Source organism: Sciurus carolinensis, chromosome 5 (assembly GCF_902686445.1).
Source record: "Sciurus carolinensis chromosome 5, mSciCar1.2, whole genome shotgun sequence".
Lineage (NCBI taxonomy): Eukaryota > Metazoa > Chordata > Mammalia > Rodentia > Sciuridae > Sciurus > Sciurus carolinensis.
In genome coordinates, this window is record NC_062217.1 from 162036575 (window position 1) to 162052971 (window position 16397).

Below are 16397 nucleotides of genomic sequence, written 5' to 3' on the forward strand. Positions count from 1 at the left end.
ATAAATAGGTAAAGGTTCAAAACTCTTTCAGTGAGCACACACTCTAGAAAGAGTGTATCACATTCACTTTGTAGCCATTTCCTCTGTCCCTAAGCATATAAATGGAACGGATATGTGTAGCATCTGGCAGATCTTTCATATTGGCTTTCTGACCTATGGAGAAAGAGCCATTAAGGTAAAAAGAACCAAGAGGTAGAAGGACCTGGAACTACTTCCATTCAGACTGGACCTAATCAGGTAGTAAATCAGAAAGAGAAATCTCATGCAGAGACAAACTGTCGAAATGGAGAAAACAAGGAGGTATGATATTCTCAGAAGTGAACTGGATCCTATTTGTAAGTGTAGTTGCCAAAATAATTCTCTTGTTTCAGATGTGAACATGGTTGTGATGAAATGTCATGGAAAATACATTTTCTGCCCTGAAATCCTGCCACATGTTAAGACATATCTTTAATGTCTAGTACCTAAAAGACTTTGAAGTCTATATAATTTCTTTGAAAATAGGGACTAGACTGGGAAAAGATATTGTAATACAAAAACCAGTCAACTTATGTTATAGACTTCTGAGAACATTGTCAGAGTCCCCTGCTGAGTAACAATTGATAACTACAAATAAATAATTTTAATATGTAATTTCTATCACATAGATTTTATATCATGGTATTACAAAATCTTCAAATTAAACAGGATAAGAATACTATTACATAATTTTATTTCTTTTTTTATTGTAAACAAATGGGATACATGTTGTTTCTCTATTTGTACATGGAGTCAAGGCATACCATTTGTGTAATCATAAATTTACATAGGGTAATGTTGTTTGATTCATTCTGTTCTTTTTTCCCTTCCCCCCCACCCCTCCCACCCCTCTTTTCCCTCTATACAGTCCTTCCTTCCTCCATTCTTACCACCCTCCTTATCCCTAACCCTAAACCAAACCCTAACCCTAACGCTAACCCCTCCCACCCCTCATTATATGTCCTCATCTGCTTATCAGCAAGATCATTCGTCCTTTAGTTTTTTGAGATTGGCTTATCTCACTTAACATGATATTCTCCAATTTCATCCATTTGCCTGCAAATGCCATAATTTTATCATTCTTCATGGTGGAGTAATATTCCATTGTATATATATGCCACAGTTTCTTTATCCATTCATCAACTGAAGGGCATCTAGGTTGGTTCCACAATCTGGCTATTGTGAATTGAGCAGCAATGAACATTGATGTGGCTGTATCTCTGTAGTATGCTGATTTTAAGTCCTTTGGGTATAGGCCAAGGAGTGGGATAGCTGGGTCAAATGGTGTTTCCATTCCAAGCTTTCTGAGGAATCTCCACACTGCTTTCCAGAGTGGCTGCACTAATTTGCAACCCTACCAGCAATGTATGAGTGTACCTTTTTCCCCACATCCTCGCCAACACCTATTGTTGCTTGTGTTCTTGATAATTGCCATTCTAATTGGGGTGAGATGGAATCTTAAGGTAGTTTTGATTTGCATTTCTCTAATTACTAGAGATGTTGAACATTTTTTCATATATCTGTTGATTGCTTATTCATCTTCTTCTGTGAAGTGTCTGTTCATTTCCTTAGCCCATTTGTTGATTGGATTATTTGTATTCTTGGTGTAGAGTTTTTTGAGTTCTTTATAGATTCTGGAAATTAGCGCTCTATCTGAAGTATGAGTGGCAAAGATATTCTCCCACTCTGTAGGCTCTCTCTTCACATTACTGAGAGTTTCCTTTGCTGAGAGAAAGCTTTTTAGTTTGAATCTATCCCAGTTGTTGATTTTGCTTTTATTTCTTGTGCTATGGGAGTCCTGTTAAGGAAGTCTGATCCTAAACCAACAAGTTGAAGATTTGGACCTACTTTTTCTTCTATAAGATGCAGAGTCTCTGGTCTGATTCCGAGGTCCTTGATCCATTTTGAGTTGAGTTTTGTGCAGGGTGAGAGATAGGGGTTTAATTTCAAGGAATACTATTACATAATTTTCATGATATTTGGTACTATACATAAGTTGTCACTGACTTAGTAATATGTGGTTTTTAGTCTTTTAAAAAAGTCTGAAATTTTCTCTGGAGACATTGTATGCTCGAAGTAGTGTATACTATGAACAACATACTATTGGTGATGAAATTTTTTGAAAGGCTAAATATTCCTTGGTTAAATTATGAATAAAGTTATGTGTTGTAGACTTTCTATACATATGGTGGTTGCATTCTTAGAAAATTCAATGTACGTTATAAACATGCAAAACTCCTTTATGTTTACATGCAAAATGGCTCAAATAATAATCATAAAGGTTTTTGGTTTATTTTTGCCTACTTAAACATCTACCATGACATTTTAAATCATGTAGAATTGTTTTTTTTTTTTTTAATTTGTGGGATTACCTTGTGCATTTAGGATGTCTACTACTCCTAGTCTTTTTTTCAGTCCTTTCAGCAAAATTTATTAGAACTCCACCACTATGGAGCTAATTGTTACCCATACATTTATGTCTATTGAGAACCAGTCACCTAATTAATGAGTGTTAACCTTTACCTAGTAAAAACCATTTATTATGTCATTGTTTTCATATGAGATCTTAGAAGATTTTGTTTATTTCTGCTAAAACTATACTGATGGTATAGCTAGCTATTTTGTTGGTAGATTAGTCAAAATTAATAGTTTAATTCAGAATCATTTACTTTTTATCCACAGTAAATTGAACATAAACTTTAAGAAGCCATCTGGAATTACACATACAATTCTCTAACATATATGGCAATATTGCTTAGCAGGTTTTTAATTGAGTAAATTAATTCATAATTGGCTCTCCTTTTGTCTTCCTCATTCCTTTTCTTTTTTACTGATGCCACATTTCTTAGCTACTTAAGTTAGGCTTAAGACACTGGTTTTCAAAATTAGAAAGAATCTCCTGGAATATGATGACCGAAACCATGGTACCACAATCCTGCTTTACTAACAAATACGCTAAGTGATTGTAAAATGATAATCCTTGATGCACTTGGAGAAATATTGCCATAGGAGTTTCTTCCTGAGTTATTTTTTCCTCTCTGGGTTACCTTTAGGCCAGCAGTATCTAAGATTATTACCTGTATTTCTCCGTTGTGTTAATAGCAAGTGTTTTTTGGGTGGAGGGATGAGGACGGAATGTAGAAGATGATGCCAGTGTCCTTTTCATTTTAGAAAGATCAACCTTGTGCCTTTTTTTGTGGAAATTTTTTGGCACCTAAAAGTGACTTCTTATGTGTAAAAAAAATGTATCTCAGGACTTTTATTTTTCCTAATTACTCCTATGATTTAAAAAATCTATACTGGGAATGGGGGAAAGGGAATTCTTTCATCTCTGTGCCTTAATATATATTAATTTGTTATATAAGAATCCAGAGGAAGAATCACTTGCTATATGACCTGCCTTTTTATATTGCACCTAATTTGCACATAGATTGTCAGTTTTGTAAACACAATTGGATGAGCATCTGGTGAAGACTGTCTTCATATACTAACATTAAGTATTGTTAAGATTTTTCTCTATCAATTTAGGCAATGCAGTTTTAACTTCAGATAGGATTAATGTTTTTTTGTTGTTGTTGTTGTTGATGAGTCAAACAGCCTTGTTCTCTAAGAAATAAAACACTTAGGAATTCCTATGCTCAAATTATTCTGAAGACTTTACTAGTGAGAACTTATTATGCATCAAAAGCTACAAATCTCAAAATATCAGTTCAGAAAGTGTGTTACTAAAACTATGGGCCAGTTTGAGTTTGCTTAGTATGAACCCATATTTGGTTGCTTCTCATTCCTACCCTCCAGCTTGGTACTCTGCTGAGAAGAAATCCTATTTGCACAAAACTTCTATGTCAGATAAACATTTGAGTTCTTTTAGTGTATGACTTGTTGAATTTAAAGTCCTTAGATTTTAGAAATGTATCTCTGAATTTGTGTTAGCTTCCTATCAGGCTTTCTTAGCTAACATCTCATCCTTTGCAGTTGTACCAGACAGAATTTCATTTGTTAATTGTGAGCACATTCTGAGCACAACTAGGCTTCTGTTAGAGTTGGATTATAAGTCTTGTTATTGGATTCTGACCAATAGACTGAAATAATTTCCATCATTTCTAAACCTGCCTCCCTATAAAGCTTGTTCATGTGCCATACAGCCTTCGTTTCCCGAAACAGTTGTTCAGTAGAGAGGAAAGTGAGGACCAAAAAAAATATGAATAGCCCAAATCCTTTTCCCCAACTTGACCCTCCCCCAAGCTGAACAGTGTTTTCGGCTTGAATTAAACTTGTATTGTGTAAACTATTGCAGTTTTAAGGTTGATTCTTGCAGCAGTTAGTACACCGTTCTGTGAGTAATTTCTGTTCCCTTAGCACCTTACTTGACATCTTTAATCATCTTTAATGACTAAGTCATAAGGAGACTACTGACTGTCTGTGGAGTATTTAGGGTTAATTCGTTATCTGCTCACTATTCATCTCTAAAAACTTTTGTAAATCTTCCAGCTCTTTTAACAGAGCTGTTCTCGTTGGAGGTTGTTTATTAGAAGTCTACAGTAGTCCATGATCTTCTACTTGATTATTACCTTAACAACATGTGTAACAAAGTTTGGTGGTCTTAACTCTAGATGGTGTGAATAGGCCTTCGTACACATAGGATTGTTGGAATCGTTAGTTAAAAAAAAGAAGAACACAATAAGGAAAAGAATATAGAAGTGAGATGTAGGATATACTAATTACAAATGGAAACAGTTATAGAAAGAAGCAGACATATATGCCCATGAAAGAGAATGCATTTGAACATTTAGTTTATTTTGGATAGTCTTCTATATTTATTATTTAAAGTTATCTTGAAATATCAGGAGATTAAATAAATAGCCTCCTAGTGTGTTCAACCTTAAACTTCCATGAAGAAATAAATTACAGTAAGATTCAACACTTTAATTTAGAAAATATATCTGGTGTATGTGTAGATCTTTTATCAAAATATGGACTCATTTTGAATGCATGTGTGTGATAAAATGAATTACTGCTATATGCTGCTATGTCAGCTCGATTCATTCTGGTGGCTCCAGTGCAGTGGCTATGTTGTATAGTTGAGCATTCTTACATCTAGGGAAAAATGATAAATGATTGAAAACAATTTAGTGTAATCTCTTTCTAAAATAATTTTCTTTTCATCTTGCTTTGAAATTTGGCAGATGCAAACATGGTTTCTTCTCTTTATTTTTATTCATGTTTTCCTTTTTGTCTTTGTTCCACCATCATCATAGTCATCAAGCAAACCGATATTGAGACATGCGAAACATCTCTCTGAGCTCGAAACATCTCTCTGAGCTCAGCACTTTTAATTCTTATCAAGAGCATAAGTTCTGTGAAGTAGGTTGCATTTTTATCCCCATTTTACTATAAAGGAAATTGAAACTTATAAAAGTTCATTTGTCCAAGGTTACAACCTAATTAGTGATGGAGTGAATATCCACCATGATTTCTTTTGTAAAAAATGAGTGCCCTTTACCTATTTTGTTAACTTATTGTTTATTTATTAAATAGTTTCATTATTTCTTTACTAAGGATAAAAATGAAAGTTGAGGCACTATTTCCACACTGAAAAATTGTTCTCATGCTTTGTATTGGCAATTTGTCTGAAAACTTGTGGGTATTAGTATTTGTGAGCTACATACTATTGTTTCAATTTCTAAATATTAAAGTACAAATATTTAATATTTAGCTAATGAAAATTAAATTTGCTTTGTGTTGAAAAATTCTTGAAATTGCTTATTCTAGGAGAAGTACTGTATTATACAGATTTTGATTTGATTCCATAGAGACTTGTGTTCTAACTATGCTAATTATATTCATTTTAATTTGTTTTTATATGTGAAATATTCTCTATCAGTAGTTTCAATTTTGGTTTCATTTTTGACTAGTTTTTATGTAAAGAATTTTCTTAATTTCAAATACATTAAGCTATTAATTTTTAGAATGATCTGTTATACATTGCAGTCAGAGAATGTGGAGTACATTGTACTTCCTGGTATTAACACTGTTTTTACTTGTGTAAAATGGGACTGGTTTTGTTATTGTCCCATTTGCACTAAAATATATGTATATTTCCTCTAGGATACAACATCCTCATTCTGTGCAATTGTGTCTGTGCGCACATATTTGTGTGCACATGTGTGGAAAATAACACAAATTACGTGACAACATCTAAGGTTCAGCTAGTATGGACTCCTCTCCACTCCAAAGTTACTAGAAATGATAGGTTAAGTTGAGTATTTAAAATGAAGTTATATAGCTGAGTTTGAGATAAAGAAAGAAGTAATCCCTAATGACCAAAAACAAAAATGTTTAAGTTAAAGCCAGAGTGGGACGCTTCTGAATCAATGCTATGTTGGCTTGCAGAATTATTTTATACTTGAGTGAGGTGCAAAGCTGGAACCAAGACTTCTTTCTAAATATAGAATACTCAAGTTCCTATTCCCTGAATATAAGGAGTAGACATAATCCTGAAGAATCAAAATGAAATCTTGCCCAGGGTTCTGTGTAGGAAAAAAGCCACCTAGAGAATTTAAGTTTAAATGTCTCATTAGAGTTTCATAGTGGAGCCTCAAGCTGACCAATTAATATGTGGACAGGCCCTAGTTGAGTAAAGTCCAGAGGTCAGACTTCCTCAAAGTTTTTGGTCTTGAGGCCTATTTATACTCTTAAAAATCATTGTAGACCATATATGTAAATTATATTAGTCAATGTTAATTGTATTAGAAACTTAAAATGAGATATTTAAAAATATTTATTAAATAATATGAAATAATTATGAATGTTATCTGTTAACATAAATTTTGCATGTTAATTGAAAAATAAGTATTATATCAAGCAAAAAAATGAAAGAATGATGTTGTTTTACAAATCTCTTTAACATCTGACTTTAATTGCTGTATTCTCATACCTGCTTTTGCATTCAGTCTGTTTATGATATGATATTTTGGTTGACATATCTAAAAATATCTAGCCTCATACAAATGGTTGGTGGAAAAGGAAGTTTTTAAAAATTACTTCTTTTTAGATAATTATTATTTTTGATATTACAACTAAAACTTGACAAGGTTTCTTAAATGTTAGTTGAATATGTAATATGGAATCACATCAATGAACTTTTTATGCTTAAATCTGTTAAGTCTCTCTTTATGTATAAAAGATACAAAGTGCAATGTAGACTATGTTCTTTAGTGTCTAGTATCCTTTACTTAACATGATGTTTTGGGAGTCATCCAAGTAACTGTATCCATATAGCTGTATTTGATCCTTTTTGATATTATAGGGTATATTATTGTATGATTATAAGACACATCATTCATTCATTCTTCTCTTTTTCTATATGGTAATCCCAGTTTTGTTTTTCTGTTTTAATCATTACCATTGATGTTTTATAAACATTCTTGTATATGTCTCCAGGCTCACAAATTTGTACAGTTTTGCTGGGTATGTATTATTGATATTCATATTTTCATCTCATGTGAAGTGATTATACAAAATATCTTTGCTGGACTTCATGAGTTTTCTTAATGTTCCACGTTCTTGCAAATATTTTATGTTCAAAATATTTTAATTTTAATATTTTTGATGGATGTGTAATTATGCTATTTAAAGAAGTTATTTTTTTCTTGAAAACTTAATGTGTTTAATCCTTAAAATGGTACATGTTTTTAATCACCAGTTGAACTTTCTCTTCTGTGAAGTCATACTCTTTCAAGTTTTTTGTGATCCCCCCCCACTGGATTTTGTTTTCCTTAATCATGTGTAGTAATTTTTTTTTATGTTCTAGATACACATCATTTGTTGTTAGTAAGTGTATTAAATTTGTAATTTGGATTTTCACACTGTCTCATATGTCATTGATGAAGATAGGTCCTTAATTTTAAAATAATCGAATATATCCATCTTTTACACATTGTTAGGGGCTTTTAAGATTCTGTTTAAAAATTACATGTTTTTCCCATTATCAAGTTGTTCATCAAGGTGGACAATTGACTGGATTTTTTGTGTGTGTATGTGGAAATATTTTAATTGTCCAGATTCCTTAAAAGACATAAACTGTTCAGAGTTCAGTTTCTTCTTGTGTCTCCTTTATTTTCTGATGTTTTTCTTTTGTTTGCCATAATGTATGGGGCTATTGTCATTACTATTTTATTTATCAGTTTGCAGGGTTTCAGAAGGTTCAACCCTTGCTCTTTGAACATTGCTTCTTCTCTATTTTTCTCTCTCTGGACTTCACTAATGCTATATATTTCATATCTCTTATAATTTTTCATACTTTCCCCACCTGTTTCTCAGTTCACTTTTCCCATATCTACCTTGTCTAATTTACTGTTAATCTTATCTATTCAGAATAATTTTTGCTTTTTCATTTTCATTGTATTTTTTAGTTTCACTTTTTCATACTAAATTTTTAATCTTATTAGTTATAATTCCTGAGTATCTTTTATAGTTTCCAATTTTTAAGGCAGAGTCTGAATCTTTTCTGCTGTGACCTTAAGTATAATAAAGATTGTTCCTTGAAGATCTGTACCTTCTCCTTGATAGTATCTGAATTCTCATCACTCTTTTTCCCACCATCCTTTCTGCTGGTTTGTGTTTTCATTTCTTTATATGTTTCCATGATTGGTCATTTTTAATTTTAATTTTACCAGGGATTGAACCCAGGGTAATTAACCATTAAGCCACATCACCAGTCCTTTTTAAAATATTTTATTTAGAGATAGGGTCTTGCTGTATTGTTTAGGGCCTCACTAACTTGCTGAGGCTGACCTTGAACTCTTGATTCTCCTGCCTCAGGCTTCAGAGCTGTAATTACAGGTGTGCACCACTGTGCCTGGCCATTTTTAAATTTTGTATCAGATGCTTTATTTGCAAAATGTGCTTATAGATGGCCTAAGACCTAGGATGAAATCATTTTCAAAAGAGATTTTAATTCTGCTATGTGCCTAGGAGCAGTAGTACTTTCATCATTTTCAGATATGATTATGGTTCAATATAGATGTACAGGTTCTGGAAGACCTTCCATGACTATATTCCTGAGGGTCTTTCAGTTTCTAATCCCAAAGGAGAAGCACTTAGATAGCTCACAGACCTTTGGTTGGCCTCGATGCCAGTCCTTTTTTTTTTTTTTTTTTTTGCTTTCTTTCTTTTCTTTTTTCTTTATTTTTTATTATTTTTTATTTTGTGTGTGTGTATGTGTGTGAAATAACTGTTTTCATCCTTGACCCCTGATTATAAGCTCTCTGATTATTGAGTCCCCAAATCCCCAAATGACTCAATACTCTGGGATTTACATCCTAATATAATAGTTTTCCACGTTCTTGCTCTCCAGTGTTTGTAAACAGTTGTAAAAATCCAACTTCTAAAGTTTTTCTCATATTACCTAGTCACTTCAACTTAACAATTATTTGAAACGTCATGAACAGCCTTATAATTTTAGTTTTTGTACCTCTTGTACTACTGGAGGGATTACCATACTTTCATGCCTGGATTTTAACTTTTTAATAAATTGTCTTGGAGGTATGGTATCAATATTGACATCATCATAATTCTTAATAAATCTTTTTTTTGTTGTTGTTGTTATTGGTGATTGAACACAGGGGCACTTTACCACTGAGCTGAACTACATCCTTGCCCTTTTTATTTTTTATTTTGAGACAGGGTGTTGCTAAGTTGCTGAGGCTGTCCTTGAACTTGTGATCCTCCTTCCTCAGCCCCTTGAGTTGCTGGGATTACTGGTTTGTGCTGCAAGGTCGGACTTAATTTACTCTTTCACATTATTTGGTAGGTGTTTTAGTGAGCTTTCCATATCTGTGACCAAAATTCCTTACAAGAACAACTTACGGGAGGCAAAGTTTATATGGGCCTCATGGTTTCAGAGATCCTAGTCCATAGACTGCTGGCTTCATTTCTTTGGTCCCAAGGTGAAGCAGCTCACCATGTGGGTTTCAGTACACAGAGAATGATGCAAAGGAGCCACAGGGCGGATGTACCTTCTAGGGCTTCCCCAGTGACCTTCTTCCTCCAACCATACCCATCTGCCTACAGTTACCACTCACTCCTTTCAAACTAGGATGGGTTGATTAGGTTACAGCTCTCATAATCTAACCATTTTACCTCCAAACCTTCCTGCACTAGCACAGGACCTTTTGGTCCTCATATCCAAACCATAGTAATAGGATTATATATTCATTATTCTTCCTTCTTTCTTAAAAAAACAATATTATAGGTATATTATAGATACTCTTTTGAATTTTACTTTTTCTAATTTAAAATATCTTCTGCAACTCAGTCAATATCAGATCATAGGACTCTTCATAACTCTTTGATTTTGTTTTGTTTAAAGAAGTAAACATAGTATGCATGTATATAGTTTAATAAATCTCATATGTATGTAAATTTAGGTACTTTCCAATATTTTGTAATTAAAATGATGCTACAGTGAATATACGTGTGTGTGTGTGTGTGTGTGTTCATTTATAACGTTTGAGTTTTATCTCCAGTGAGTTCCATTAAGTGGGATTACTGAGTTGAAGAATAAATGCATATGTAGTTTTGTTAGATATTGCCAAATTCCCCTCCATAGTGATTTTTTTCATTTTATTTTTCCAGAAGACAAATGTGGCCACGCCTCTTCATTCACAGATTTATAAGCAGAGTATGCTTTTGAAAATCTTCCAATCTTATAGGAAAAATGGGCATCTTGCTGTAATTTTAACAGCTAGAACATTTTTGAAGTTGAGCATTTTTTCATATGTTTAAGAGCCATTTTTATATCACTTTTTGTGAATTGTGCATTCATGTCTTTTGCCAAATTTTCTGTATACTACTTTCCTCCATTATATTTTAAGAGTTCTTTAAATATGAGACTTTAGTCTTTTCTATAGCATATGATACAAATATTTTTCTCCCAGCTTGTCATAGATTTTTAATTTTACTAGTGACATCTTTTTTTTGCTATGCAAGTTTTTTATATACTATATATTTTAATGTACTTATAATTTTTTTATAGTTTTTAAATGTACTTATATTTCTTAACCTTTTAAAAAATTTAAAATTTTATTTCTGTTAGGAAAGCTTTCATTATACCTATGTTATAGTGCAATTCATCCAACTTTTCTTCTCATATGTTTAAAGTTTTATTTTTTTACATTTAAATTTCTAATCCATTTAGAGTTTGATTTTGTGTGAGGTGTGAGACTTGGATGTGATTTTTACATTTTTTCAAATGACTGTCCATTTAGTTATCTTAGCATTCTTACCCCAGTCTTTTAAGGCACTATTTTATCATATACTATGTTTTCAATATATGATAGTTGAGTTTCTGGAATATCTGTTGTATACTTTTGATCTATTAATGTGCTAATATTAAATACAATACTACTTAATGATACAGACTTTGATAGTGTTTTAATATCTTTTAGGTGTAGCTCCCTTTAAAGCTACTCTTTTTCATTTATCTTTTCTGGCTATTCTTGTATGTTTATTTTTACATGTGAATATTTAGATAAATTTTTTGACTACTTTAAAAACTCATTGCAGTTCTTATTTAATCATTATTTAAATGATTAAATCTTTTATTTAAAAATTAAAGATTATCTGAATTTAATTGCCATCCTGATGTTGACCTATCCTAATGAAGAATAAAGGATGTCTTTCTATTTTTGCATCCACTTTTTTATTTTTCAAGCTGAATTGCTTACCTAAAATCTCATTTTTATGTTTCCTTTGGAACTGTTTATCTTATTGACTGATTGCAGGTGCCTACAACTCTTTAGTACCTGAAGTTAAACTACCAAATGTTGTTTCAATTCATATATTTAAAAATACTTTTAATGAAGTGAAAATTCTTATAATATAAAACATTTTAGATAATATGCTTCTAATTTGCATTCATAAATAATTAAATATAGGAAGTAATATTTTTGTTGGACACCTTTAAAAACTCTATAACCCTCTTCACTTAGTGTTCAATGTGGTGTTGGTTTTTTATTTCTGTTAAAATTCTAAGTTTGACTAGCAAAAGATTAAGTTTTTACTTCCTAGGTAAGATTGTGTAATTTCATCCTTCTGAGAAAATTTGTGGTTTGAAGAAAAAAAATTAGACATTTCTTTGTAAAGCATGAATTGTGTTTAGGGTAAATATATTTTCCATTAATTTTAAACCCATTGTAAGATTTTGTAATTTGAATAAACTAAATATTATTAACAAAAAAGAAAACTTTATTTCTGCCATATATTGGAGAAATGGGTTTGTATACTAAAACTCTTAAATGAAATATATAATCAGTTAAAAATTACTTGAAACCTCTTGTCATTTGTGAGAGTTATAATTTTTAGGTTGCTATGTAATTTTGAAAGCATTTGGGCATGAAGGATATGCAGGAAATATTATGCTGAATATTTTCTATTGTAACAGTAGTATTGTGATGCCCGTTTGTGAAAATTCGCATTATCTATAATGCCCTTCAGTATATGTACAGCCTTGGTGTGAAGTGATGGGATTTAAGGAGGTAAGCCTGAAGGACTGAACAATGGTATAGGAATAGTATGGATTGTGAAGTGCTTGACCTAGCAATAATGAAATTTCCTTAAGCTAGAATGCTGTTATATACCTACAACTTAAAAATCAATGTTTGGAGAAATTACAGACAACCTAATGCCCAATGTTTCTTTGTTTCACAGAGGTTAGAGTTATAGAAAGCTATCAAATTTCTGTTTTAATTTTGGAAATTATTACTTTAATCTTTGGAAAAGCTCTTTTGGATGAATATATTAACTAGCAAGTACATCACTAAAAAGTACATTAGGAATGTTATATGATTATTTCACCAATTGTTTCCCAGTATTTGCTTCTTCATGAATTAAAATGTATATATATATTAAAATATTTTTCTGTACTAATGAGATTTCCTAATACCAAAGACTTTTATGAAGCTCTTACCTCTTTAAATTTTAAACTTAATTTAATTTAAATATTAAACCACTACATTGTTACTCTGGTGTATATATTTCATAATATTTATTGTAGAAGATGTTTCAAGAAATAGCATTATGTAAATGAAACTATATTTCTATTAAGTATCAATTGTCATTTTAATTTTGTTCTGGAGATGGATTGGAGACTGCATATTTCAAAAATTTTGAAAAACAAGCTTTTCTCCCACTGCTGTTGTTAACCATATTTTTTGATGTATTTAACTTAGTTCATGAGTTTGAATGTTCTTTTTTTCATTTGTAGTAATTTCCTTACATGAACTAAAAGTTTGAGCTTCTGAGTTTAATCCATGTTAGTCTATTTTTTGGGGGTGTTGGTTGTTTTAGAGAAAACTTCCCAAAACAAGTAAGGAGGTCTTTTAAAATGCAGATCAATTTTCATAGAAAATGGGGGGAAATATGCTAATTTCAAAAATATCTCAAGGAAGCGAATATGGACTTAAGAATTTCTTCAGTGTTTTCTTCTACCTAAAAGTATCTCCCAAGTCTTTATCCAGACTTTCTACTTCTTCTCCTTATGTTATTAAGGAATGATACATATGCCAAAGCTCATAATCATATCCTCATATTTTTTATGTCTTTTATATTACTCCTAAGTATGTTTCTTTCTCTGCATGTATTTTTTCTTTCATTCCATTCATAAACTTTTTGCAAATAAGTCTTTTGAAGACTCCTTTTTGCAGTTCTTTTTTATCAGAGCATTATGGTTATACATAACAGTGGGGCTCATGATGCCATATTCATACGTGCACATAGCAGAGTTTGATTAATCTCATTCCCCAGTACTTGCCCTTTCCCTCTCGTCCTTCCCACCACACCATGATCTACTTGCTCTACTCTATTGATCTTCCTTCTATTATTATTATTATTTTAATTAATACATTATTGTTGTTTCTATTTAAGTCAGGATTCACCATGGTATGGTCGCACAGGGACATAGCACAACTTAGTAGATTTCATTCCTTAATGCTTCTCATGCCCTCCTGTCCTCCCCCCCCCTTGAATCCCCTGTCTCTATGCTATTGGTCTCCCTTCTACTTTAGTGAGATCCTGAAGAATTACTTTTAAAATTTTAACTAGCAACATAGTTTTTAAGTTTTTAAGATGTTTAACATAGAGTTGAATTTTTTATATAAAGAAAAGTATGAGGCTTTGAATTACATATTTAATAGTAAATAAGTTTTTGTTTTTACAGATGTGATTCTGAAAATCGCTATGTTGGTAATCCACTTAGGGGAACATGTTATTGTAAGTATTTTATATTTTTCATTTTAAATAATTGGTTGACATTATTAGTTTCAGATAATAAAATAATCTTCAATAACTATAGTATTCATTTATTATCTCATTATTTGTATTTCTTAATTGTTCCAGCACAGCATTATATATATTTCTAAGAAAGGCAATATATTTTTGTTATATTCTCTTAATTGTATTTGGTGTATTTTTTTCCTACTCTGAATTGTAAAATAACAGATCTTATTTTGAACATGGAACAAAATATAGAACTTAAGTAAACTCAGGTAATTTTAATGCAGTCTTTTTTCATTATGATTGATTTTTGAGGAAATAGGTTCTTATGATAGATTTTTCCAGGAATAATTTTGATAATTATCATAAAACAGTGCTGATTTTGTACCATTAGATATTTTCATTTAGTAATTATCATATGGTAGTTATGTGTATAACTTTTCAGAAATAGCCAAACAGTTTTCCAAATGGTTATACCATTTTACATTCCCTTCAGCAGTGTAGGAAAGTTTTGGTCCTTCTATATCTTTAACGCTATGTACAGTTAACCTTTTACATTTTAACTGTGGTTAAAATAATTGTGTAATGATACCTGGCTCTCATTTTAGATTCTATTTTCCTAATGACTAATGATGTTAAGCATCTTTTTTTTTTTCACATGATCCTTTGCCATGTGCATATTTTATTTCATGGAGAATCCAATTAAATACATCGCTTAATTTTTTATTGGATGGTTTGTTTTCATATTACTGAGTTTTTGGGATACTTTATTCTAGATACAAGTCCTTTATCAAATATGTGATTTGTAATTATTTTCTAGTTTGTGGTTTCTGTTTTCATCCTGTTTCATGCTATTAAAAGTATTTTCTTGAACTTTTTTTTTTTTTTTTGGTGTTGGGGATTGAACTTGGGCATTTAACCACTGAGTTTATTTAGAGACAGGATCTCATTGAGTTGCTTAGTGCCTAGCCCTTGCTGAGACTGGCTTTGAACTTGGATTTTTCTGTCTCAACCTCCTGAGTTGATGGGATTACAGGCATGTGCCACTGCACCCAGCTGAACATTTTTTAGTTAAGATGGACTTCTACTTATCAATTTGATATTTTGTGAAAATCTCACCAAAGATCCCAAAAGGTTTTCTGTTTTCATCTAGACGTTTTATATTTTTAAAATTTCCATTTAAGCTTATGGTTCATTTTGAGTTAATATGTAAGTGATGAGTTGAAGTTCTTTTCACTCCATTTACACATCTAAATGTTTAAACATGCTGAAGCACAATTTATTTTAAGACTGTCCTGAGGTAGTCTTGAATTGCCTGTGCACCTTTGTAGGACATCAACTGTTTGTATATGTGTAGATTTCTTTCTGGAAACTACTTGATTGCATTAATCAATCTACTTATTTTTATACCAACAGTACTTTTAATGTAGGGTTTTTCTTTTTGTTTGTTTGGTACCAAGGGCACTTAACCACTGAGTCATGTTCTCAGCCCTTTTTATTTTTTATTTTGAGGCAGAGTCTCACGTAGTTGCTTAGGGCTTCTCTAAATTGCTGACACTGGCTTTCAACTTGCCTTCCCCTGCTTCAGTCTCCCAGGGGCTGGGAATACAGGCTAATGTAGTTTTAAATAAATCTTGAAATCAGGTGCTATTTATCTCTTAACCCAACTTTGTTTTCTTTCTTTCTTTAAGTATTGGGGATTGAACCCAGGGGCACTTATATCCCCAGTCCTTTATATGATTTATTAAGAAAGGGTCATGCTAGTTTGCTGATAGTTTTGCCAGATTGCTGAGATCAGCCTCAAACTGGAGATCCTCCTGTCTTAGTCTCCTGAGTTGCTGGGATTATAGGCATGTGCCACTGCACCTGCCTGGTTCTTCCTTTTCACACTTACTTTGTCTATTAAATTTCATTTGCATTTACATATGAATTTTAGAGTCTGCTTGTTAGTTTTCTCAAAAAGATGATAGGATTTAAATTGGGTTTGTGCTGAATTTTTAGAATTCGAGTTGACATCTTAACTGTAATGAGCTTTTGACTATGTGTCTTTAATTTTTAAAAATTATTCTTTCAGTATCTCAGCCACTTTTCATAGTTTTCATTGT

At 31.8% G+C, this 16397-nt stretch overlaps 1 protein-coding gene across 2 annotated transcripts in view; it reads left to right on the forward strand.

The window, feature by feature from the left end:
• The window catches only part of Atrnl1 (attractin like 1), a 723769-nt gene that overhangs the window by 218482 nt on the left and 488890 nt on the right, over window positions 1–16397 (forward strand). For both annotated transcript variants that reach the window (XM_047554249.1, XM_047554248.1), the window contains exon 21: window positions 14237–14289. In XM_047554249.1, coding sequence (XP_047410205.1) covers window positions 14237–14289 — 53 coding nt within the window. The remainder of the gene's footprint in view (window positions 1–14236; window positions 14290–16397) is intronic.